This window comes from Carassius gibelio, chromosome B19 (genome assembly GCF_023724105.1).
Source record: "Carassius gibelio isolate Cgi1373 ecotype wild population from Czech Republic chromosome B19, carGib1.2-hapl.c, whole genome shotgun sequence".
Classification (NCBI taxonomy): domain Eukaryota; kingdom Metazoa; phylum Chordata; class Actinopteri; order Cypriniformes; family Cyprinidae; genus Carassius; species Carassius gibelio.
Window position 1 is genome coordinate 11,974,194 of NC_068414.1, and position 27,244 is coordinate 12,001,437.

At 36.8% G+C, this 27,244-nt stretch overlaps 3 protein-coding genes across 4 annotated transcripts; all 3 read left to right on the plus strand.

Annotated features, from left to right (window-relative positions):
* Positions 1-6,640: 6,640 nt before the first annotated feature.
* Positions 6,641-11,027, plus strand: LOC127979259 (SH3 domain-binding glutamic acid-rich-like protein 3). Its single transcript, XM_052584583.1, has 3 exons — positions 6,641-6,815; positions 8,180-8,347; positions 9,198-11,027. Exons 1-3 carry the CDS (start codon positions 6,771-6,773, stop codon positions 9,261-9,263), a joined length of 279 nt encoding a protein of 92 aa, XP_052440543.1. The 5' UTR covers positions 6,641-6,770; the 3' UTR covers positions 9,264-11,027.
* Positions 11,028-14,013: 2,986 nt separating this feature from the next.
* trnau1apa (tRNA selenocysteine 1 associated protein 1a) lies at positions 14,014-16,970 on the plus strand. The gene is made up of 9 exons (XM_052584992.1): positions 14,014-14,513; positions 14,612-14,709; positions 14,808-14,907; positions 15,004-15,056; positions 15,560-15,691; positions 15,767-15,886; positions 16,040-16,196; positions 16,282-16,315; positions 16,416-16,970. The coding sequence occupies exons 1-9, from the start codon at positions 14,490-14,492 to the stop codon at positions 16,592-16,594; spliced, it is 897 nt and encodes a 298-aa protein (XP_052440952.1). The 5' UTR covers positions 14,014-14,489; the 3' UTR covers positions 16,595-16,970.
* Positions 16,971-17,495: 525 nt separating this feature from the next.
* Positions 17,496-24,471, plus strand: LOC127979511 (syntaxin-12-like). Of its 2 annotated transcripts, none has more exons than XM_052585027.1 (10): positions 17,496-17,610; positions 18,617-18,807; positions 18,914-18,983; positions 19,054-19,153; positions 19,329-19,466; positions 20,364-20,407; positions 20,514-20,619; positions 22,605-22,677; positions 23,251-23,333; positions 23,476-24,471. In XM_052585027.1, exons 2-10 carry the CDS (start codon positions 18,711-18,713, stop codon positions 23,566-23,568), a joined length of 804 nt encoding a protein of 267 aa, XP_052440987.1. In that variant the 5' UTR covers positions 17,496-17,610; positions 18,617-18,710; the 3' UTR covers positions 23,569-24,471. The 2 variants fall into 2 exon arrangements, with proteins under 2 accessions (XP_052440987.1, XP_052440988.1); XM_052585028.1 differs by having other exon boundaries at positions 17,515-17,610; positions 18,626-18,807.
* Positions 24,472-27,244: the final 2,773 nt, after the last annotated feature.

Below are 27,244 nucleotides of genomic sequence, written 5' to 3' on the forward strand. Positions count from 1 at the left end.
GTACTCAAACAGTAGACTGACTGAACTGATGTGAAGAGAGAACTGAAGATGAACACCGAGCCGAGCCAGATAATGAACAAAAGACTGACTCGTTCACGAGTCAAGAACCATTCACGAATTCGTTTCCGATTCGTGAACTGAGGAGCTGATGATACTGCGCATGTGTGATTCAGCGTGAAGCAAACCGACACACAGCGCTGGACCGAACTGGTTCTTTTGGTGATTGATTCTGAACTGATTCTGTGCTAATGTTATGAGCGCGGGTAGACCGAAGGCTTGCAATCATCGTCAATGATGCCATTACGTCGAGCGCAAAAGAACCGGTGAACTGTTTTCTTCAACCGGTTTATTGGATCGAACTGTCAGAAAGAACTACTGGTGATCCGGTTCTTGACTCGTGAACGAGTCATTATCTGGCTCGGCTCTGTGTTCATCTCTCTCTTCACATCAGTTCAGTCAGCACGTCTTCTTAATCGCTTGATTCGCTCAATGATGTGCCAGCTTCATCAAACCTGCCATCTACAGTTCTGGCTGTGGTAATGTGGGTAACGAGTAACGATGCAGCACATAACAAAAATAACGGATTAAAAGTATTAAACTCATCGAAAATATGTACTGAAGTAAAAGTGGAAGTAGGAGAAAAAATAATACTGTAGTAAAATACAGATACCGCCTTTTAGTACTTAAGTACAGTAGTGAAGTAGTTCTACTTCGTTACTATACATCTCTGGTTTTGCTTGATTGATTACAGGCACACAGAATAACAATCAATAAGCTAATTTAACCTATCTAGGCTAATCTAGTATCTAGGATAATATAGTTTTTACTGTTTGGTGTATTTCGCTTTTTATATATTTCATTTGTGGGGCTCTATTTTTAATAGTTTGCTTTGATTATAGACTACCTAGTTGTCATTGGAGAGAGTACAATTGACTAGTACAATTTGTATACAAAGCCTGAAACAAACCACTACAAACTTATCTTTGTCTTAATAAAATCGGTGTGAGAATCCTGTGTCATGCTTTCTTTAATCTTTTTTGTTTTATGACCAGGTTTTACCAGCCTACACAGCCCTATCAGTGTATTTATTATCATAAATGCACATTTACTTCTGTCACATATTTTATCCTATTACTAAGATTTTAAAGTATCTTCTACGGTCCCTGGAGTGACTTCCTGTTTGTTGTTGGCATCTTTACTGCGTTTGAGCTCCGTCACTATTTTCTTTTTATCGTCTATTTTCAACTTAAAAATCAATTTTATAGACCATTGTTTCCGTTTATATAACGTGTGAATATATCCTCATATTCTACAACAAAAACAATCAGAGCGCCTCGCTATCAGTAGTTTTAGTTTGATCTTAGCTTATAGCCGTTAGCAAGACGAGAGCCCCAGAGCGGTCGTGCTTCACGCCTAACCTTATCATGGGCACTATCTTCTTTTTAATACATTAGAAGCTGCTGCCCCCATCAAATTGAAAAAGGTTAGAGAAAAACGTACTGTGCCATGGTATAATAGTAATACTCACTCTCTCAAGAAAATAACTCATAGTATTGAATGAAAATGGAGAAAAACTAACTTGGAAGTTTTTAGAATCGCATGTAAAAACAGTATGTCCAGCTACAGACAGGCTCAAAAAAAAACTGCTAGGGCAGAGCATATACACAAACTCATAGAAAATAACCAAAACAATCCAAGGTGTTTATTTAGCACCGTGGCTAAATTAACAAATTACCAGACGCCACCTGATTCAAATATTCCACCAACGTTAAATAGTAATGACTTTATGAATTTCTTCACTGATAAAATAGATATCATTAGAAATACAATAGCAAATGTAGATTCTACAGCATCTAACACTTCAGTTTCATCCATCACACCCAAAGATAAACTGCAGTGCTTTACAAATATAGGACAGGAAGAGCTAAATAAACTTATCAACATGTTTATTAGATCCTGTACCCACTAAATTACTGAAAGAGTTGTTACCTGTAGCCGAAGAACCGCTTCTCAATATCATTAACTCGTCGTTAACTTTAGGTCACGTCCCAAAACCATTCAAGCTGGCGGTTATCAAGCCTCTTATTAAGAAACCAAAACTAGATCCTAGTGTACTGGCAAATTATAGGCCTATTTCAAATCTTCCATTTATGTCTAAAATTTTAGAAAAAGTTGTGTCTGCTCAATTGAGCACCTTCCTGCGTAAAAATGATCTGTATGAAGAATTTCAGGTTTCAGGCCCCACCATAGCACAATATTTACTCAATATGGAGTGCCACAAGGATCCGTCCTAGGTCCCCTTCTATTTTCAACATACATGTTGCCCCTTGGTAATATTATTAGAAAATATGGAATTAGCTTCCACTGGTATGCTGATGATACTCAGCTATATATCTCAACGAGACCAGGTGAAACTTCTAAATTATCTAAGCTAACAGAGTGCGTTAACAATGTAAAGTCAGAAATCTGGGTGTTATATTAGACAGCAACTTGTCTTTTGAAAATCATATTTTCCATGTTACAAAAACAGCATTCTTCCATCTTAGAAACATTGCCAAGCTACGAAACATGTTATCTGTTTCTGATGCAGAAAAGCTAGTTCATGCATTCATGACCTCTAGACTGGACTATTGTAATGCACTTCTAGGTGGTTGTCCTGCTTCGTCAATAAACAAGCTACAGGTAGTCCAAAATGCAGCAGTCCTTACCAGGTCAAGAATATATATATATATATATATATATATATATAATAAATGCAGTCTCTGCACTGGCTACCTATTAAGTTCCGTATCAGTTACAAATTATCATTACCTATAAGCCCCTAAATGGTTTAGCTCCTGTGTACCTAACTAGCCTTCTACCACGCTACAACCCATCACGCTCCCTAAGGTCACAAAACGCTGGACTTTTGGTCGTTCCTAGGATAGCAAAGTCCACTAAAGGAGGTAGAGCTTTTTCACATTTGGCTCCCAAAATCTGGAATAGCCTTCCTGATAATGTTCAGGGTTCAGACACACTCTCTCTGTTTAAATCTACATTAAAAAAGCATCACTTTCGCCAAACATTTGAATAATGTATCTTAAATTGTGAGTATAGTTGCATCTGATCAAATGCGCATTTTTTATTCGTTAGCTTGGGTTACACTAATTGATTTGATTTTGTTGGATCAGCAGCTATGCTAAGGATGTCTCTATTTGTTTTCTATGTAACTAGGATTTACACAAACTCAAGTCTGGATCCAGATCACCTGAGATGAGATGATGCTGACCCTCAGAGGACCTCAGACGATGCTAACCCTGAATCAACAAACAGAACTAACAAATATTGCTACAAGTGTGACTGCATCATATAATAATTATTAATAATATTAATAATGTTCATCGTCTGGCTGACTACGTCTTGTATTAATTTTTCTAAAAATCCTGTCATACGTGCACAAACTGACAGTCACCACTTATAAACTACTACTAAACGTTGTAGAAACATAATTTCCTCTAAAGTTGCTTTGTAACGATTTTTATTGTAAAAAGCGCTTTACAAATAAACTTGAATTGAATTGAATACAGAGTGAGTCATGCAACATTGAAACAACAAGTGAGTTATTTTTTATATTTAAATGAACAGTCTTTTTTTGAATGGACACATTATTCTTTATTGCATTGAGTTAATAGTCAAATACAGAGCTTAACGGTTTAGACGATCTGACAAAGAATTACTAATAATAAATATAATAATAATGAATATCATAAGCATACATTGTATCTGTATGTCTAAGCATACATTGTGTCTGTTCTTTGACCATAGGCACTGAACAACAACCTCATCATGTCATGTTTAAGAATAGTGAATAATGATCCACTGTGTAAATAATGTTTAACATTTGAACATCTTATTCAAAATTGTTTTCCACATTTTACAGCTATTACATACAATGAAACCCAAATGTTTCTCTGTCAGCCTAACTCTGTTCTCCTGTGGCTTACTGAAATTAATAACCTCTGAGATTAATTAAAGTTAATATTTCAATAATTTAACAACACTCTTTAATGTTGACAGTCCTCTGATGTGTATTAATATTAACATGTTATCTTTAAATATGTTTACTGTTTAAAATTATACTCAAAAAATTATATCGAAGATCACATAAATATTACATTCATTAAATGTTACTATGACAAGTACAGAAGTAATTACTTTATGAATATAACTCAAATTGAAAAGACAAGGATAGTTGTGTTAAAGTATGCATGGAATGAAGCAATGCAAAATTAGGTGAGTGTCTGAGATATTTGTCTCTGGATGAAAACAGCCTCCATGTATGCCCAGTTCATACAATGATCTGCTACTGTACCAGTGACTTCAGCTCTCTCTCATCCAGTCTGAAACAGACAGTGACTTTACATGATGATCAATATATGTGGAAACATCACAAATGCAAATCAAAGCCATATTATAACATTGGTGATGATGAGACACATGATTTCTTATCCAAATGTTAATTGACAAATATATACATGCATTTCATGTGTACTGCCATGAGTATGCCATATCTGTGTACAAGAATAGACTTCACAACTACTTAAAACTTCCCAATCTGGCTTTTTCAGCCTACCTCCAAATTTATTTTAAGATATAGTTTAAGATATAGTTTATTCAGACTGGTTTATGCATTTAATATTTGTCCATTGTTTGTGCTTGGACACAGAGCTCTGTGAACAGCCAGCCTCTTTTGCAATAACCTTTTGTGTCTTGTACTACTTGTGCAAGGTGTCAATGGTCGTCTTTTGGACAACTGTCAAGTCAACAATCTTCCCCGTGATTGTGTAGCCTACAGAACTAGACTGAGAGACCATTTAAAGGCCTTTGCAGGAGTTTTGAGTTAATTAGCTGATTAGAGTGTGGCACCAGGTGTCTTCAATATTGAACCTTTTCACAATATTCTAATTTTCGAGATAATGAATTTGGGATTCGTCTTAGTTGTCAGTTAAAGTCATGAAAATTTAAAGAAATAAAGATTTGAAATATATCAGTCTGTGTGTAATGAATGAATATAATATACAAGTTTAACTTTTTGAATGGAATATGTGAAATAAATAAACTTGTTGATGATATTCTAATTATATGACCAGCACCTGTATGTTCATTAGAACGTAATGATTGAAAATAAACATTTAAAACCAACTCCTTTGTTGACGCATTTTTGTACACTAGAACACTAGAAATAATATCTATGCATGTCATGTGACCATTAACTTCAAAGAACTGTGAACCTGAATCCCTCTAAACAAATAACAGTTGGGAAAAAAAAAATAATACACATTTTATAATTGTAGCATACTACTATGTATACTATGTATAGCATACATTGTAGTATGCTACACAAAATGCTGCACATTCATGGCACATTTCGATCACTTAATTGTTATGTAGGTACTTTTATACCTATATCTTGTAAATCTGGGCCATAAGACAGTCTATGAGAGAATGGCCACCCTGTTTGGAGATGATCATGTGATTAGAGTAAACACACAGTCTGAGGCTGCCCTCTTGTGTTTTCTTTGGCGTGGTCAGCTCTATGTTAGGTTAAAATAGTTTTGTTGGCACATTTATGAAAAGGTCAAAAAACATGAATGTCCCGTGTGGACTGTACAACAGGAAATGGTTGACAGTTTCCTGGAAAATGTGTGATGCAAACTCTCCACTGAGAACACATGATAAACGTTATCTGAGGGAGGAACTTCCTCTTTCAGAACGGTTACCGTGGGCATTCGGGTCAATGTACACATCTGTTCATCTGTTATCCTGTTTTCCTTGTTAGTTATAATGTGTTTTTGACAGAAAAGGTCAGTAGTTTAGTAGTAAATATCAGTTCAGAGTAACTATTATTAGTAGTAATAGTAGTATTTATGTGAAAAGAAAGAATTTCATGTTGATCTTTCTACAAATGTTGTTTTCGATAATCAGCATAAAATCTCGGTAAAGGTGTTGATTATTTAAACTAAGCACATACTGACAAGAACAGAATATAAGATGAAGTGGGCGAAGAGTTCACATGATGATGTCATTATGACTGAGTTGTTTTGTTTATGGAATTGTGCTTCATTTTAACAAGAAGGACTGTGGCAATGCATATCTTAAAGGGACAGATCATAAAAAAAGGAAAAAAAGAAAATTCTGTCATTGTTTACTCACCCTCAACCCAAGTTGTCTCAAACCAAAGTTTCTTTCTTTTGAAGATATTTTGTATAATGTGTGTAATCAACCAGTTTACAGCCCCATTGACTTCCACAGTATAAAAAGCTACTATGAAAGCCGATATTTTGGTTACCCACATTCTTCAAAATATCTACGTTTAACACAAGAAAGGAACTTGAGGATGAAAAACAATTATGACAGAAGTTTTTGAATGAAATTATTAATATAGAACAGAGAATCCGTAAATGCAAAACAGGCTTAAGCATTCTATTCAAGAATTTTAGCCATATTTGCTAATAACAAATTTTAGAAAATAATTCACAAAGACAAAAATAAATATGCCGTCTATTGTTATTAATAACTGTTGTTACACTAACTAATTACATAGGTCATGAGGGAAACAAAATGCCGCCAATTTAATCTTCAGCGCACTTCCTTGTGTAGAAATAAGGCGCTGTCTCTTTAAATGGGTGACTAGCGGGTGTCTGTCTGACTGTGATAAAACAGCTACTGAAGAGCCACAGAACGGGAACTGATCGCCTCCAGAAACACAAAGGGACTTCACGACCAACGCTATGGGCATCAAACTGTACTACACCACCGTGACTGCATCGAGAGAGGTGAGATAAACCTGTGGCGATGCATGAGAAGAATGCAGGGTTAAACACTGATGAAATGGAGGATTAGGCTCTAGACACACCCAGCTGCTCCGTTACAATGCATCTAGCACATCTAAACGCTGATGCATAGAACGCTTAGGAGTGAGGAATGCATTACCAAGAGATTATTGTGCCACTCGAACGTTTTAAGTGACTGCAAAGCGTAGTGGTTTGTAGTGATGTTGAAGAAGGATGATGTGCATTGGATTGATAACGGAAGTCATATTGAATGTAGTTCTTCTCTCACTAACGGTGCATTAGTATGCGGTTATAAACTATTTTTTTACGCGTAAATAAAATCTCTTTAAAACCTGTACACGATATCGTGGCAAATTGGATTGAATCGATGAAATGCACGCTACATAGTTGCATTGCAGCTTTGAGTCTGTGCACATCTGTTATGAATTTAAAGAAAAAGTGACTCACTGATTTTGTTGTTTTTCTCTATATATAAATCAAGCGCAAAGCATACAATACTGAAAGTGCACTGTATTTGTTTACTTTTAATTTTTACGCGATGAACAACACTTGAGAAATGTTATTAAAATAAACGATTCTACATGGAGTGGGGTCTCCCCCTCATGGGTGCCACCATGTTGAAGTCACATGATCACCCATGATGTCATGGAATTTTCTTTTAATGTTGCAATTTACACTCAAATTTAGTATTAATCGCGCTTGCAACTAATGCTTAATGCACACACACACATAGCAAATGAAATAAAATAAGAAGAGGAGAGAGTTTGCAGTATTAAATCATAATGGTAAATAATGTGTCAACCAGTGCAGATGCTGAAATAATTGTTGGAAACTTGTTTAATGTATGAGATTTGCATTGAAATCCACTATTAAGCCCTAATGTCATCTTTTACCACTTTAATGCAGGCTAATGTTTAATGTTTAACTGTTGTCTTGTTCAAGGTGTGGCTTCTGCAGATATGACCCAACTTCCTGAATATAGCTTTGTCATGTCGTGTTTCATTATTAATCATCAACTCAGCATTTTGTAGTCGAAAAGCCACTGTTTTTTAAAAGCAAAGTACATCTATTCATGCAATGCATGGTTTAATTTGGTGCATTAAAAGACCAGATGAGAGGATTGCTTTGACTGAGCATGGATACAAGTACAGAAACTTCCTCCATAATGTACTCACAAGATCACTTGACTTTTCAGAAGGTTGTGTAAATATGATTTCCAATTTTATTGATATTAACCTGTCAATTTTTATAGTAGCTCATTTCAGTTATTTAACAAAAGAGCAGTTCCAGGAAATAAAAGCACAGTTACTTACTGCATGACCTTAACCATCGTCCTTGTTTCTCAGGTCAAGTCTCAGCAGGCCGAGGTCATGCGTATTCTGGAAAGTAAGAGCATCAAGTATGAGTTGATTGACATTTCGGTGGGTGGTGATGTTCGGGATGAGATGAGGAGTAAATCGGGCAACCCCACGGCAATCCCACCTCAGATATTCAATGAAGACCAGTACTGTGGGGTAAGGACGACTGACAGCAGGGGGTTTTGGTTTGAACTTAAAGCTTTAAAGCAATAGTTGCCTTTAAAAATTTAAATTCACATTCATTTCATTACAGTCAATCATGACTGACTGACTTCTGTTGAACTGAACAGAGATGTTTGAACAATATCCTTTTCAATTTTGTCCCATGTTCTAAAAGTAAATGAAAACGTTCCCAAAACAAAGCCATAGTACCAAACAATTATGGTTTGTGTGACTAACAGACCAAAATTGTCATTATTTACCCAAATTCACAACACTCCAGTGTTTAAAACCACATAAAATCTATTCTATGTTTCAGACATTTCAATTAACTTCTAGCAAAAAATACATTTGTTAAATACACACTGATATCATCAGTCACATTGACAATGCGTTTCATTCTTATAATATTCATATTTTATTCATTTTATTCAATTAATCGTTGTGTAGGCTACTGTTAAGTTCACTCTATTTTTCTCCTAGTTTTAACTTGTGTATTTTGGGAGAAATGGGTGAATTTGTGATTTCATAATTTATTCACCCTCATGTTGTTTTATACCGGTATGATGGCTTTTGTTAAAAGGGAAGTTCACAGAAAAATGGAAATATTGTCATCATGTTCCCCCTTATGTCATTCCAAACCTGTGTGACTTTGTTTCTTCTTTGGAACTTTAAAGAAGATATTTTAAAGAATGTTCACTTTGAACAAAACAAATACTATGGAAGTCAATGACTACCAGCAACTGTTCAAAGATATTCAACATTAAGTTTTTCCCAGAGGCAGTAGTTTGAGGTCTGCGTAGATACGCTGAAACTCATACTTGTGTTGCGTTCCTCTTTCTTTCAGAACTACGAGATGTTTTCTGAGGCGGTGGAGGCAGACACAGTGGAACAGTTTCTGAAGATTGCCTGAGAGCCAAAACTGGTAGCAACCATCATCCTCTTCCCTTCCCTGCTCCATGTCCACATTCCCAAAGAGAGGTCTGCCTGTCCCCCTCTGCTCCGCCGGCGGCGCCTGCCTTCCGTGTCTCAATGCCATGCCACATGCCAAACACAATCAACAGAAAAGCACACACTGGCTCTGTACCACCATATTTACCCTCAAACCGAGACCCTTCTACTTTTTCATTCCTTCATGCTTTTGTTTTAAGGATCCTTTTGTGTCCTCTTTGGTTCCGACTCCTTAAACGCCACTAATTTGTCTTAATCTTGTTTGGATCTGAGCTCTTGGATGTGTAGTAATTAGGTCACCTAATCTGGGCAGCAACCCTATGTTTATTCCAGACTGAACTAATGCACAGTCCAAGAAACACAGCAATCATTTAGTGTCCAGTAGGTGAATCAGATCGACCTGCATATATTCCCACTTTTAGTGCTGATAAATCATTTAGAAAAGGTTAATTCTCCATGGGCGGAAATTTATTATGTGTTGGTACCTTAAAAACACAGGCCCTAATTTCCAGCATGACGTGAAGCAGCTGCATCAGATCCTATACTAAGCACACTGCTTTGTATTGTGTGTTTTAGCAGTGTTAAAAAACCACAGGTATGCTCTCCGAGACAGATTTCCATTTAACATTCCCAAAGTCAGGGACTGAAAAACGTTCCATTGCATCAAACTGTGCCAATAAATGTCTGTACGAATGAGTTTTCCATGCAAGCATTTTCCTCCGTCTTCTGGGTACAAACTTTATTCCAAAGTCTGAAATATCCAAGAATCTGAAAATCTATTATAAGGATAAATTCCTCAATGATTTGGTCATGTTTTACCAAAATAGAAATCATATTTGGCAGTAAAAAATACGATTTATTGTTTGCAATGGGATATTTCTTTCATGACAGTTAACCTTTAATGTATTAGTAGTATATATAATACTACTATTTTACATTTAAATTGATCTGCATCGCTATAAGGATAATTATGCTAAAATGTCATGAAGATCATTTCAAATTGCAACAAAAAAAGGCACCATTTTAAAAAATATATACTCCAACACATTCCTGAATGCCACAGAACTTCATCTCATTTCTTTCTGGTAATGCACTAAATGTTGGTGTGTGTGTGTGATCAGCAATGCAAACCCCCCCCTGAGCTCTTAACTAACTCCGTACTTCAGCTGCAACCACGAAATTCATCATCTAGTAGCCGAATCACTCCATACGCCATAGTTCACATGTGCATGCTGTTCCATCAAGGGTCTGTCGCCATCCAACTGAGCTCACTGGAGGTTGTAGCATTGACATTTCCAGCAGGTTATCCTCTAGCATGTTGTGTTGATCATATTGGTACTTAATTTTTATACTGTATACTTGGCACAGTCTTACGATCTTGATACGAGTCGTGGTCCCACATCTAATTCATTTCGTCTGGTATTGGTAATGTCTGCTGCTCCCAGTTGGTCTTGTTTGCAGTGTGTTGTTCTCTGCGGTCGAAGCTGAGGATGTGGGACCTGCAGGCACGGACGGCTGGCTCATGAAATGATTGTGAATCTTCCTCTGTTGTATTGTTTGTAATGATTTCTTGTGGTCTCTTTGTGCTGTACTGCTTTGCTTTAGGACCAACGCCCTTTTTGGCCAAAATAAAAGAATGATCATTAGGGAAAGAAATGCTGTTGTCTTCCAAGAAGATGGTGACATTGTGATGTATGGGTCAAATAAAAAGTGCAAGAAAAAATTATTTTCAGTATGGTTCTTTTTATGTTGATGGTTAGATTTATTTGCTGGGAATGTACATTTATTCAAAAACTGCAGCTAATAATAATAAAAAAATTCCAACATATTCATGGTAATCAGATTAATATAGGTTTATGAGTGTTAAATGTATTTCGGATTAATTTTATGTTTAGTAGCCCAGTTTTTATGGCTCTCTGCTTGATTGTGACAGTTCATTTATTGTTTTAAATAAACAGTTAATATACAGATAGGACCAAAAATCTGAAATAACGCAATTCAACCCTACAAAAAAAAAATCTAAACAAACAAAAACAAAAAACAGCTGTAGGAATTTTATTAAAAACGTAAAATATAGCTCAATTGCGCTACATTGTGTCCCGAGTTCGAATCCCGCCTCTTTCTCTCTGACACTTCACTGTGCTGTCATAATAACAGCAAAAATGACAAATATAAATTTTAAAACAAGGTAAAACAGTTTGGTAACACTGCTTGAAACCTGTATAATGCATTATAAAGATATAAATAATGTATGTTGTAATGCATTGTATATTTCCATAAATTATTGTAAACAAATGTAAAATGCATTGTTATTTGCGGATTCATCTGCAATTGGTTGTCGTATGTGTTATACTATAATACATAATATAAAATAATGCTTCAAGCTATTTGAGCACTGATCAGGGAAAGTCTCAGAAACTCTTCTTCCTTCCACTGAAGCTCAGGATGCTCTTTGAATCATTGTAAAATCTTGCTGGAGTATGTGATCATCAGGATTGAAGATACGAACAAAGACCCCAGTGCTCAGTGGTTTAAAGGGGTCATATGATGCGGTTTCAATTCTTCCTTTCTCTTGGGAGTGCTACAAGCTCTTGGCGCATGAAGAAGATCTGTAAAGTTGCAAAGACTTAACTCTCAAATGCCTCCACATATCTACATCAGCATGTGGGAGGATTTGCATAACACCGCCCAGATGTTCACGCTGAGGAAAAAGGCACCTTTTATTCTCGTTGTATTGTTGCTGCTGCTGCCATGTCGTATAGATACAGTGTGTTTTAACTTTGAAAGCGAAACTACTTTGTTTGGCCTTACAAAAGAGGACACAACTAGAAATCATGCTTATCTCATGTTTATAATGGGGTTTAATGTTTATGTCTCGTCGCTCTGGCCGGACAGGGCATCACAATATGTTAAGAGGCCTAACATTTCCGTCACACCATTGAGGCATTCAGCCAATCACAATGCACTGTATAGCTGGCCAATCAGAGCACACCTCGCTTCTCAGACCGATGACTGATGTAAAAATCAACGCGTTTTTAATTTTTTTTTTTACCTTAAACCTCATAAACACCAAATGATGTTCTTTTTAGTAATGTCATATTAACTGGTTTAGTGTTTATCATGTGTAATTCAAGACTGACATTAAATGAAGTGTCTAATACCACTGCACTTTAATTTTTCCTTTGCGTATAATCTTTGGACCTGGACCTGAAGGAGGATATATTGACACGTGATCAGGGAGCTGTAGTTAATTATTCATCCGCACTATCAGCTCTGCACTCTCACTGACGCTGTAACATTAAGGGACCTGAAACAGAAGAATTAGCTCAGATTCACTTGCCTGTTAATTACATGTATTAAATGTAAATTGTGAAGTGAAATGTGTTGAAAATGTGGCTTAAATTGAGAAAGATATTACATTAATTACTATATATATAGGATCAGGTTGAATTCTCCAGGCTTACAATATAACATTTTTATTGTTCCCTTTTTATTATTTACTGTTCATTGATACTTCTCTTATCTCTCAATATGAGACATGTCCAGTTAAACAGCACAAACAGTTCTGATTTATTATAGCCAGCACGGCATTGCTGCTTTCTACTTCTGCTTCCTGAACATTTTATATATAAATCTATTTTTAGAGTTTAATTTAGGCTAATAATAATCTTAAAGGTTGCATTCTTTGCTTTACTGCTTAAATTTTAAAGTCAAATTTTATAGGCTCTTTATTTATATTTTGACATTAGACTTTAAAATGGAAAATCATGTACATTTCCAGTATGTTTTGATCAAAATAACCAACCTATACTCTTTTGTGTAAGGTAGATTGATTGGGAAAGTGCATTGATTTATATGATAACAGCGATGTCTTGTGTCCTCGTGTGGCTGTGAGAAAAAACACAGGTGTTAAGGTACAAGGAGCAGGTATTTGTATAAATGCTGAAATGTCCATTAAACCATTGACCAGATTGAGGAAGGGGCTCTTTCCAAAGGTTTTGTTCAGGGTCCTGGCAAATTGATCTTAACTAGATTGCAGCCTCCATGCAGAGTAACTCAGATCAACATGTTCATCACAAAATAAGTTATTGTGACAATATTTTCAAGGGGGTATGTCCAATAATGAAAGGGACTGACTCCACAGATCTGATATATATTCAAGAATGAAAGTAGTGTCTTGGACCCAGCTGAAGTCATAGACTGGTTTTAAAAATATAGAGTACATGACAACTTCATGGCCACAATCCCTATTTACTGACAGCTTTGTGTGACGTTGATTAATTTGGAGGAAGAGCAGGTATAACGTCCCTCAAAATCCAGACGATTATTTTAATAATAATGAGCCGTTCAAATGAGCCGGTGCAAATTCAGGTTTGTATTGCCTTATCCGAAATATGCACTAGAATCTTTGTATGTATTTTCACAATTTCAGCTAATGTTAAACGATGCCCAAAAACTGGTCAGTACCGAAACACAACAGAAAAGGTTGAATATACAGAAAACAATAAATATCTTTACGCATGCTAATTCAGAATGGAATAGTGAATTTTATTGCACTTTTTGCAACCTGTTCTCTTCGTTGTTATGTTTCAGTTTATACAGCTAGTATGAAAATTGATCTTTTTAGTGCTACATTTAAGACGCTGAACGTATAAAAATATTTTTTATACAGTGACAATGTGCTCCATCCTGGTGAGAAAAAAATAGATAAATAAAATGCTGATGCAGGTGTTCTTCTAATACGCAAGCGAGGGAGTGAAGGAAATGAGAAAAGGGCCCATTACAATTTCAGCAGCTGTAACTTGATTCCACTGAAAAGAGGAGGCAATACAGCTTTTGTAGCGTACAGTACTTATATCATCCATTTGATTTAAAAAATATGTGTTATACATAAAAAATAACATAAATATGACATATAAAGTAAAACATTTAAAAGTCAAAAATCCACCTATATATAAACAGACTTGTTCTTGTTCTCGCCTCTAGGTGACGCTGTGGACCACATAAGTTTTTATAAACACTTGCACGTGCTGTGAGTACCTAAATTTGTTGTTGTATCCTCCCAATAAATTAAAAAGAAACGCCGGTTTTGGGGGGGAAATTAATAATTCGACGGAAACGCATTCTACGAAATTAATAAAGAAACAGCAAAAAGCTTGAATGAACCCAAAGAACGCATGAACGCAAAATGAACAGCCTCTGGATGGGCAACGTGAGTTCAGCAGACAAAAAAGACATGTTTAAAGAGTGTACACTGATAAACATACTGTGTGTGTGTGTGTGTGTGTGTGTGTGTGTGTGTGTGTGTAGCTGGAGCCCTACATGGATGAAGAGTTTATCCTCAGAGCTTTTGCTCAAATGGGAGAAACAGTGCTGAAAGTCAGACTGATCCGAGACAAAATAACAGGGTGAAGTCTCTATCTATCTATCTATCTATCTGTCTGTCTGTCTGTCTGTCTGTCTATCTGTTAATAACCAAGTGTTAGGTTGTTGTTGATCTCTTCAGGCAAAATGCAGGCTATGGCTTCGTGGAGCTGATGGATGAAACCTCAGTAGAGAGATGTCTCCGGAAAGTGAACGGAAAACCTTTGCCTTTCGCCGCTCCTGTAATTATTCACAAGTCGTGCTTGCTTCAAGTGTCCACCAGTTCATACTGTATAAAATGTCATGCAGTAACCATTCATTATGATGTGATGTTACAGCCCAAGAGGTTCAAGTTGAGTCGTGCCACTTACAGCAAACAAGGTGAAAGCTGGTAAGAAATGATTTTTATGTTTCTGAATGGGTTAAAGTTGCATTTGAAATGACTGCTGCAATCTAGTTCCTCAAGCAGCCAACTATTCAGAGAACTTCCCGTGTGGATAGAAAGAAGAAGTGAAGCTTAATATATCATCGCAAGACTGTATTTGTATGGAGGACACATTCAGCTTCAGGAAATTAAATTAATTCTGACATGCTTTTAAACTCGGGGTTTAATTGTAGTATAAGAATTGGATTTCTAAAACGTTGCAATGTATTTACATCACCCTTGTTTTAACTTTGGGTTTAGTAGTGTCTAGTTACTCTGTTCTTGACTGTTGTAAGGCAGAGTGGGCCACAACGAAATACATTTGGACTTTTTCAGTTTGTGGGTTCAGAATATATTTTTTTATTTCACACTGGTCTAGTACAACTGTGTCACTTGGTTTCATAGTTACACGTTTTTCTTTATCTACCCTCCAAAAATGCAAGTGAAATGTCACTGTGGTTCCCTCCCAGCTCGACTTTCTCCCTCTTCGTCTCGGACCTCACCCCAGACGTGGACGACGGCATGTTGTACGAGTTCTTTCATTATCATTTTCCCTCCTGCTGCAGTGGGAAGATCGTTCTGGACAGCGGGGGATACTCCAAGTGAGGATTCATGAATGATTTCCCGTGGGAAGGTTTCCCGGTGCTCTCAGTGCGTTGCTGTTGTCTGTTCTGTAGGTGCTGTGGCTTCGTGAGCTTCGAGAGCGAGAGGGAGCAGAAGCGGGCTCTGGCTGAACTCCAGGGTGTTTCGGGACTCGGGAGGAAACCTTTACGCCTCAGTCTGGCTACGAAGAAGCTGTGAGTGTTTGTGAGGAGAGGAAACGATGAGACGTTCACAACAGTGTGGTTGCATTCCTCTCGCTTTATTCTTGACTCTAACTGTGCTTTTGATACAAATACACTACTGTTTAAAGATCACAAAAATGTAACATTGATATGTCTAATCCTAAGGAATAAGAAAGAGTCGCCCGAGAACCAAAATTGTCAGTTCCATGCAGAAAGCTACAACAGCCATATCTTGTATCTGAACCAGTATTATTACCCACAGTCTACATATGACTGGAGCTATGATTACAGCTACACTGATCCTTCACAGAGCATCGCACAGGTGAAGGGGATTCTTTATCAGTATATCCAGTATCCTTTGCCTCTGTGTACAAATACACTTTATATTATTATTCTTTTTATTGCAGGTTGAAGAGATGGTTGAAGATGATGGCCTAGAGTGTAGGTTTTATTTGCATATTAGATCAGACGTCATATTTTCACATCACACTACATTAAAGCCTTGATTCCACCAAATGATGTGTTTCTCTCTGGGTTGCAGATCCAGACTGTGAGATAAATGTGATGGAGGTCAATGAGAGGTTTATGGAGCGCAGTGAGGAGCTGTACAGTGCTCTGATGGGGTGTTTCTTCCAGCCCCCCGAGTCCTGGGACGGGGTCACCTGTAGCGGGACATGTTTCCTCCCAGAGCCAGTTTATCAGTATGAGGAGATGGACTGAGAACATGTGCTCTCCTCTGATCATATACTATTTGTTTATATCACAAAGAACCCAGTATTAGTTAACTGAGGGTGAATTAAAAATAGTAACATTAGTTTTTTTTTTTTTTTTTAAGAATGCAGTTTATGACTGTATGTGATTTGTAGATGTGTATGAATGAAATTAGCTCTGGTTTGTTTGATGAGAAAAGTGTATAGTACATCATAAGTTTAGTAAAATAAATAACTACAGTTCTGGTTTAAACAGCAATGTCTTGTTTTTTTTTTTTAAGAAAAATATTAAAACTAAAAATTAAAGCATTGGCACCTATTTTTTTATTTTTATGCATCCAACAACATGCAGCTTTGTAAACACAATAAAAACTAATAACATAAAATGTGTGTGTGTGTGTGTATATATATATATATATATATATATATATATATATATATATATATATATATATAAACATTTTAAAGCATTGCATATGTTTCCATTTAGCTCTGTACATCCAACGAATCCAAATGAAGTAAACATGGACAATTAATCAAATTAACTTAAAAAATTAAATAAATTAAAAATTAGGAAATAAATGTTAGTGGATTGTGATAGGTTTCATTTATTATAAATTAAATGGAAAATAATATTATAATGTATAATAATATTTTGTTAAGTATCTGCAAACAAATTATGGTATTTTTATTGTTTAGGACAGTCAAAAATTAGTTTTTTCGTTTATTAATGCTTGAGTACTGTGTAAAACTGAGCACACAGAGGTTAATAATAATGAAATATCAATGGTACATAACAATTAAATGAAATAAAATAAGAGGGTTATTTATATACATTTAAAGAAAGGGTGGGGTATTTTATTTTTTTTTAATTATTTTTTATTATTTTTTTTTAATTTAGAGTTCAGTTACTTGCATTCTGGTGGGGTCCCGTGCCATCACGTGCTCTTGAAGGCTCTGCCCCTTAACGGAAGTACAAAGTGGATCAGACCGGAAGTCCCGAGTGAGGAGCGGCCCTGAGCTGAAGTAAGATCACTATATTTATTAATTTATCAGAATGAGCAAAAAAAAAAAAAAATGCTCTGACAGAGTCAATATGTATTACGGATGGATACGAAAGCGTCTCTAGATGTCTGACGAGGTTAAACGCGGAGGCTCTTCTGCAGCGTTTGGTTGTATCTGTGTCAGTTTATTTGAGGCTAATACTGTGGACGGGTGTTGTAACGGGTTTCTGATTCTGAACTTATCCACGAGTAACCAAACCAGTCTGTTGAGTTTAAATAAATAAAACACAATTATTTATGAAACGACAGTTACCAGCGGTATTTTTGCTTTAGTACGAGTGTTTAGTTTGTAAGTTAGTTTGTAAGCGCACTTTCTTAGCATTCACTGATCTGCGGTCAGTTATTATGACTGACGTGAGGTTATTTTGCGTTCACTTGAAAATAAACGCTTATACTATTAATATAGCAAAAAAAACAAACATATATATATATACAATCATGATTAGTTACTACAGTCGCGTTAAAAGCTCTATATATTGATAATATGGTTATTTACTTATATCATGATCTTATTTAATGGCTCAGTCTTCCAAAAGTCGCTCCCTATTTTCCTAAATAACAATACTAGTGCTCTATATTCCCTGTTACTGCAGTCTGAACTAAACTGAGTGTGATGTTTGTGAAGTATATCTGCTGACACTGTTATATGAGTAGCAGTTTGACACTACATTGTGTCTGTATTGTGTGTTTGTGTTTTACTCCTGTGTGAGACTGTATTCCTGTATTAATCATCACCTCCAGCTCACTGTCACAGCAAGTGAGAGCAGTTCAGTCACTTTACACTACAGTATGTAAGCTTTTAAGTGCACTTACCGTCATGATGTGTTTATCTGGATATCTAAACTTGTCTCTTATACATGAAGTCAAAGGCACAGACGGCTGTAATGCTACAGTAGCTGCTGACTGCTTCAAGTCATTGTAATATCACTGTGTGTGGATGATCTGACAAAATGTTTCTCTGTCCTCAGCATTTTCAGGATTTCCCGGATACACTTCCTGCTCTAGTTTCCTCCAGCGTTTGTCCCGAGGCGTCCGTCAGATCCCGCTGAATCTCCTTCAGTCATGTCGTACGGACGCACACAGCAGCGCGCCCCGCCGAAGGACTTCAGCAGCCTGATCCAGACATGCAGCTCCAACATCCAGAAGATCACACAGAACAGTGAGTGACCAGAGCATGCTAGCTAGTGCATCAGATCAGTGTGACAATGATGAAGCTGTGGGAAAACCTGCACTGCCTTCACAGCGTGATTTCATTGTGTTTCTAGCGGCACAGATCAAGAGCCTGGTAAACCAGCTGGGATCAAAACAAGACACCAGTGACCTGCGGGACAGACTGTGAGTGTGTTTAGTTCTTGGTGTGTTTCCTGTTCCTCTTGTATTCTCAGTGTGTGTGATTTGTTTACAGTCAGCAGGTGCAGCACTACACAAACCAGCTGGCCAAGGAGACCAACAAACACCTGAAAGACCTCGGCTCGCTCTCTCTACCTGTCTCTCTGTCCGAACAGGTGCGCTTGTGTGTGTGTGTGTGTGTGTGTGTGTGTGTGTGCAGGCTCGCGTTTAAACTCCAGAGAAGCCTGTTTACATGAAGCATAAGGAAGTGAAAATAAAAATGGGAAGGTGATTTGTTTGAAGGTCTTATATAGTGTCTGTCCTGACTCATTGAATTTCTTCTTTAAACAGAGACAGCAGAAGATCCAGAAGGACCGGCTGATGAATGATTTCTCCGCAGCTCTCAACAACTTCCAGGCAGTGCAGCGTCGAGCCGCGGAGAAGGAGAAGGAGTCCGTGGCCCGAGCACGAGCGGGGTCTCGACTCTCAGTAAGATACTCTCCAGGAGTGATGTTGTCCACATTAGCTCTGATCCTAAACTTACTGAACAGTCTACACGGGCAGCATCCTTTAAAGTGACCGGGATTAGCTTACAACTCTATTATCAAACACAAAAATGAAATGGATCATATTTCCAGCTAGGGATAGGTGAAATGTAAAAATTAAAGATCCATACGATCAACAATCTTACTACAATTCTTTTATATGTTCACCTTAATATGTTCACCATATATTTATTCATTTATTCATTTTGCAGACTTTATAATATATATATATATATTAGTGCTGTCAAACAATTAATAAATTTTTTTTAGTTTATTTTTTTGTATATTTATTATGTATGTATAAATACACACAGTATAAATGTGAAAAAAAATATTTACATGTATATACTTATATTCATATAATTTATATTTTATATAAGTATATTAATACATATACAAACTTAACATATTTTTCTGAAATATATACATTCATGTGTGTCTATTTGTATATATATATATATATATATATATATATATATATATATACACACAGACAGTACACACGCATATATAATGTAAACAAAAACTTTCCTTTTGGATGTGATTAATTGTGATTGATCATTTGACAGCACTTCATTTTACTAAATAAAATATTATTTATTATAATATATTATATTATTTTATATTGTTATCAAGCTTCTGTCCATTCTGTAACATTTACTTTATACCATTCAAGCAAGACCCACTGGATAAAATTAATTCTGCACTATTTTTTTAAATATTTTCCATATAACTATTGTCACTTAGTAAAATGGGATGCTGATACGGTTGTGTTTTCAGTGCCTTCAGTATTCATACAGTGGTCTTCAGTGAGGTGGTTTTGTGTTGTGATTTACTGCAGGCTGAAGATGGAGGTCATGAAGAGCAGCTGGTCTCCTTCGATAAGTATGTCTCAGAGCATGCTTTAGTCTGTGAGCTCCCAGCACTGAGTTAAAGCATGAGAGCTGAAAACATTCTGTGTGTGTGTGTGTGTGTGTGTGTGTGTGTGCAGTGATGATGATTGGGGTAAGACCACCACTCAGACAGAAGACGTGGCCATAACAGAGGAGGACCTGGAGCTCATCAAAGAAAGAGAAACTGCCATTCAACAGCTTGAGGTTGGTTTCCTCTTGTCCTGTCCTCACTGCCTGTCACACACACTATTCTCTTCCTCTTTTTGGCCTAATCAATGTCTCAGAGTGTCTGTGTTTGGGACAGAAAGTGCTGAAGAACTTAAACCACCGGTCGAAAGTTTGGAACATTTATGATTTGTTTTAATGTTTTAAAAGTAGTCTGTTATGTTCACCAAGGCTGCACTTCAAAATAGGAGAATAATTATATATTACAAATGATTCAGAATTTGGGATGCATTTTAAGAACACTTTTCCCATCAACTGGTCACAATGCACAACAGCGCTGTATGCTTCATCAAAGACCCGTGTGCGCTCTGATGTAAACAAGCATGACGCATGACGCCTGTTTCACACACACTCCGTCTGCAGTGTGTATGCAGTCCGTGTGTGGAGCAGAAGCAGCACAGACTCATTGTGCTTTCACACAGGACGTGTTGGGAGTCCGCTACTGATCCACAGCTGCTTACCACAAACACAACATTTATCCACTACTTTGATTTCAAATCAAACATTGTTACTGAAATACTTTTGCAGCATTGTGATTCTCTTATCACAGTACAGTAAATAATTACGCAACACATACGCACTGCAGACGGAGTATGTGTGAAACAGGCGTGAGAAGCACATGGCGGAGAGCGTTAGAGACGTTCTGGATGAAACCGCACTTCACTGTCTGACAGCAGATGGCGCTGGACAGCAGAAACCCTATAAACATTGTTTCTGAAAGGGGTTTAAATGATTAAAATAGTCATTCAGATCGGTGTGTTCGCAGTGGTGTTCCTCACAGCTTTATACAGTTTAGTTCTATTCCTCACATATTTAGACTTAATAGGCTATTTTATCTGGACTTCAATATACCCTAGATATTGTTTGAAAGTGTTTTGGTTCTTTATTGTTTGGTCATGCTTTACATTAAGGCTCTATTGATTAACATTAGTTAATTCATTAGTTATCATAAACTGCCTTTGAAAAATTATTCTGAACATTCATCTGCGGTATTTTCAATATTTAATAACATGATGTTCAAATCAAAAGTTGTTATTTAATGTTATTTAATGAGCTAACATGTAGCTCCTATAGCAAATGTAGCTATTGCTCATTATTAATGTTAATGCTCTTTATTAAATATATAATTATATAATATATATTTTTATAAAGTGATAGCTATTGGTCTTCAAAATTCTTTTGCACTTGTGTAATCTGTGTAATCTCTTTAATCTGTGTAATTTGTTTTTGTACTTTCAAGTTCGGTATCATGATAATACTGTTTACTGTGATAAAAGCATTAGCAATTGATTACACCATGATGATTTTATACCAGCATATCCATAATAAATAAATAATAATAATAATAAACAAAAAAATATATATAATATATTTAACATTTTAATTCATTACTGCAAATTAATGCAAGCTTCAGTGTCACATGATCCTTCAGAAACCATTCTAACATACTGATTTGCTGCTCAGGTATTGTCAGTTATTATTAATGCTTAATTATTATTCATGTTTTTATTTATTTATTATTAATGTTGAAAACACGTTTTTGTTGCTTAATATTGCTGTGGAAACTATGGCTTATTTTAAAAACCGATATCACCCAAAAATGTTGATTCTCTCATCATTTACTCCTGTATGAGCTGCTTTCTTATGTAATAAACATAGAAGATATTTTGAAGATTGCTGGTAATCAAACAGTTGGTGGTTCCCATTGACTTCCATAGTGTTTTTTCCCTTCCAGTATTGTTTTTTTTTTTTTTTTTCAAAAACGATTCCAAACTTTTGACCTGTAATGTATATATGAAAAATACCCTCTTAAAGGTTAGCCATCAGGAGGATCTTCAGTAGTTGTCATTATACACTACACAGACCCTGTTTACACCTGCTGTTAAAATACAGTGCATTTCTGCATTCATAGATTACACTTCTGTGCTGCTGTCTGTAATTTTATACCTCTGCTCTGATTGCAGTCGGACATTTTGGATGTGAATCAGATTTTCAAGGATCTTGCCGTGATGATCCATGATCAGGGTGAAATGATCGGTGAGTACAATCTGTCTCGAATCTATACCAGCGGTACCTGGAGAGCTACCGTCTCATGGGTCTCATGTCTTTGTGCTGTGAAAACTTGATTTTTATGAAGTAAATAATTAAATATCACTTATATATTGTTAGTAATATTTCAAGATAGTCACTTACTGGACTGAAGCAACTTAGGTTTACTTGATCATCCGTACATCATTTTTAGAAACAAACAACGACATAAAATACATTAACATTTGCATATTTTGGGGAATTTAGATTTTTTTCACCCTCAAGTTTGAGCTCCATATTCTCAACCATAAACGCATGCAAACTTTTTTTACAATTGTTTAAATGGAGCAATACATTTGTGGACCGTTTCATTACATTCTGACTCTCATATTTTAGGCATTACAGGTTTAAATGGCTATATATGATTCTTTGCTTTACTGTCAAAGAATCTAAATCAAGAAATGTTTTTATATCAATATATAGTAATAGTGTAAACTGAGTATGTTTGACATAAGGTTGTCATATTGCCTGAAACACCCTGTAATCTCTAACCAAAATGCATTTAACTATGTGTGACTACAGATAGCATAGAGGCTAATGTGGAGAGTGCTGAAGTGCATGTGGAGAGAGGAGCTGAGCAACTCCAGAGAGCCGCTCACTATCAGGTACAGCAAGAGCTTCAACAGTACACACACACACACACACACACAGCTATGGCATTTTAGATGTGTATCAGAATCCAAAACCATGCATGTAGCATAAATACATATTAAAAATAATGATAATCTTTTCTGTCTTTCATTGTAGCAAAAGTCTCGTAAGAAGATGTGCATCCTGGCAGTGGTCCTTGCCTTATTGGTTGGCGTTATCGCTCTTATCATCTGGGCCTCGACAAAGTGAAGACCCTACCTCTATCCTTCCCCTTTTTCTCTCATTTCTTTAATTTATTTTCCCACTCGCAAACCGAGTGCCATCCACAGGGGAGGCTCTGAGCAGCACCTGCAGGTCCAGCTCTGTAGTTTTGCAGGGTTATGTACAGTATAAAGTGGCATAAGCAAAGGTAGCCTTCCCTAGACTCTCCCCTCCGAACCCTTAGGTCATAATGAAAGGAGGATGAGCTCACGGATGGAGCGGGGGAAACGTGATATAACATTTCATTTTGATTCTTGTGATATATTTCTAGCACTAACACTACTTTACATTTCTTAATAAATCCAGGTTATTTCAATTTGAGAATTTCTTCGGATTGCGATAAGGTGTAAAATGAATTTTTTTTTTTTTTTTTTTTTTTTTTTTTTTTTTTTTACATCTTACTGTAATATAATTTTGGCTTTAGATGTTTTGTACATTGTACATTTAAACTCTTTCGGATTTGTCAAGTCACTCCAAAGGTTAACAACAAACTGCTTAGATGAGCTGCAAAATGAATCGTACATTAGACACCACGTTATTAATACCGTAGACTAGTAGAACTGCAAATACGAAGCAGCAATGATATCTAAAGCTCAAACATTTCTCAACTTCAGTTTCAGTGCTGTTTCTGGTGTTAACTGATAGGTTTATTACACTGCTCTATTATATGGTGGTCATACAGCTGTAAATGTGTTGTATAAGAACTCGTAATCAATATTATGGCTGAAATTGATTTGTATATTACAACATTAAAAGTCTGCACAATACATAAAGATTATGTAAAAAGATTTGCAACCATACTTTTAGAACATGCAAAAGTGATTGTCCCTTTTTTAAAATTGATTTATATGACTTCTATGAGTATGTGAGTAAAGAAATGTCTTAATCAAACCTGTCTTTCTGGTTCTCTATTAGAAATGTTGAAGCCACATTTAGCAGTGGTGAAACGAGCACCATGAATGTGAGCAGTCAGGATATGCTATATATTTCAGAAAGTACACTGTGTACGCTATATTAACCCAGTGTTCTCTGCAGTCTGTTGATTGGCTTTGGTTGTCTGTGCTAATTAAAGTTTAGGGCTTTTATTACCCTCTAGGCTTACCATTAAAAATAGCCAAACTTTGCCAGGCAACTACTGGAACTGTTTTGGCTTTAGATATGAATGAAACCACAAATGCTGTGGCTTTTTGAGGGATGGTTTCTAATGGACCAGACTTAATCCAGAAATGTCATTTGGTGGACAATAATAAGAAGCCACCCATAAACAATTAACTGGCACATTTGAGCAGATGCATAAAAAGTGCCTAAAACCATTCATGCAAATCCATAGCCATGCACTGATTTCATGGAAAATGTAATTGCTATATACATTCAGGAATGCATGCTCAGAAATATTAAAGACTCAACAGCAGATGTCAGTGTAAAACAAGTCTCTACTGCGGATATAACCCACAGTACTAGCCAAGTATTGCTATTATGGCTTTTTTGTCCTGTGCCTTGTTGTTGTTGTTTTTTTGGTGCTTTCATACTTTTTGCAAAGTTATGTAGTATGTTACAAAGCAAACTGCTACCAGAGTGATTATTTTAGAATTCCTTCTAACAAAGTTCAGCTTTCCATTGGACCTAAAATAGTAATGTCAGCATAACTCTCAGAATTAAATACATGTGCTTAGACAAATGGCATTTAACGAAATGACTAACCTTTAATTCTTATCATCTGATTCAATATTATTCTGACTGGGCCTCTGCGCGAACCCAGAGACCATGACTGATGTGTTGCTCACATTCTCTGGTGGAGCAGTCACTCAGTGGTTAATGCCAAGGAGAAGCTTGCCCTTTGCAGTCAAATGACTGATCGTTATGAAAACACTCACAGTTCTATTACATAAATGCTGTGTTTTCTTCTGCTTTTAGTTTGTAGTCGGTGAATAATGATGTAATGAAGTAATTACTCTGCTAACTATGAATCTGTGTGCAGTGTGATTCAATTGGATGTATATGATTACAGATCGAAGAGCATCACCGGTTGTCTAAACGATTGGCCCTGCTTGCAGTGTTGGTCAGGTTAGCAGGTATGAACATGGTAAAATTCAAATGAAGCAGAACACAAGTATGTGAAATGACGATACAGCAGGGGAATTCCTGGCCTGGTTACACAGTGCTGTCTGCCACAGGGAAGACCTTTCAGACCAACCTTGTCTGAGATTTCCCATCCGTGCTGCTCATAGCTCATGTCCCTCATTTCATGCTCCCCATAGCTGGGCTGCAACCTCAAACGAATCCTGGAAATGGCATGGGATACATCAGGCTGCTTAATGGGTATGGATACGGTTCAAGACTTTGATATTCAGCTTTCCTCATGTGCATCTGTTGCTTAATCTGGTTCCAAACCTCCAGCTTGAGCTGTCACCATGAGCCCAGAGTGCTCGCTTGTTTGATCTCCTTCAGTGAGTGCACCAAGAACATGAGGCTTGTCTTTTCTGGACATTCAGAACAGAATATGCAGGACTGAGTAATTACAGTTAGGTAGTAAACAACAGCCAAAGGCAGTTTTCTCTTCCTCAATCCAGGCCAGTTCGATTCTGGTACCAAACTTGCCCAGATCCTATATACTATAAGGGTGCTTTCACACCTAGCCCACTGTTTCGGAACTAAGCGCATTTTTCCCATTAGCTCAGTTCATTTGGGCGTATGTGAACACGGCATTCCCACTCGGATCCATGCCAAAACAATCAGTCCGAGATCGCCTGAATGAAGTAGGCTCGGCTCGATTGAAAATGAACTCTGGAGTGGTTCGGTTGTAGTGAGAAAGCAATCCGATCCAACGGTCCCAAGAACCAGACTATGTCACAATGTATGGTGGGTAAGTTCTGTGAAAAGCATTAGGTTTATTGTTTTGTTAAGAGGAAGTCTTGGCCTAATGGTTAGGGAGTTTGACTCCTAACCCTAGGGTTGTGGGTTCGAATCTCGGGCTGGCAATACCACGACTGAGGTGCCTTTGAGCAAGGCACTGAACCCACAACTGCTCCCCAGGCGCTGCAGCATAAATGGCTGCCCACTGCTCCGGGTGTGTGTTCACAGTGTGTGTGTGTGTTCACTGCTGTGTGTGTGCACTTTGGATGGGTTAAATGCAGAGCATGAATTCTAAGTATGGTCACCGTACTTGGCTGAATGTCATGTCACTTTTTTTTTTAAATACCTCAAAATGAACCTGTGAATGTCTGTGGTTGAGCACGTCTTCATCATTCAAAATCAAAGCACACTTTTTCATTTTATAATGCCGTCTTATTGCTCTTCTTCGTGGTTGAAGATGAATCTTTGACTCCTGCTCAAAATTATGAATTAATATAATAAATTGGTTCTCTTGGAATCATCATGCTTGCTAGTTCCTAGAATTGCGTCCTTAGAGCTACTTGGTGCGAAAGCCCTTTATGTTGGGTTATCACAGTAGTGATCTTCTGGGACATCATCTACTAGTTTCCAATTGGGGATGAAGCCAATGCCCAATCTAGTTAGTATCGAACAAGAGAACCTGTGAGATAGGTGGGCAGAGCTTTCACAACAGACCAAGTTAGCCGGCTCTGAGTAGATACTAGCCTCAACTGAGCAACGGCTCCAGCTCTTAGCACCACTGCACATCATCTTGGCCTCTTTAGATTCTCTC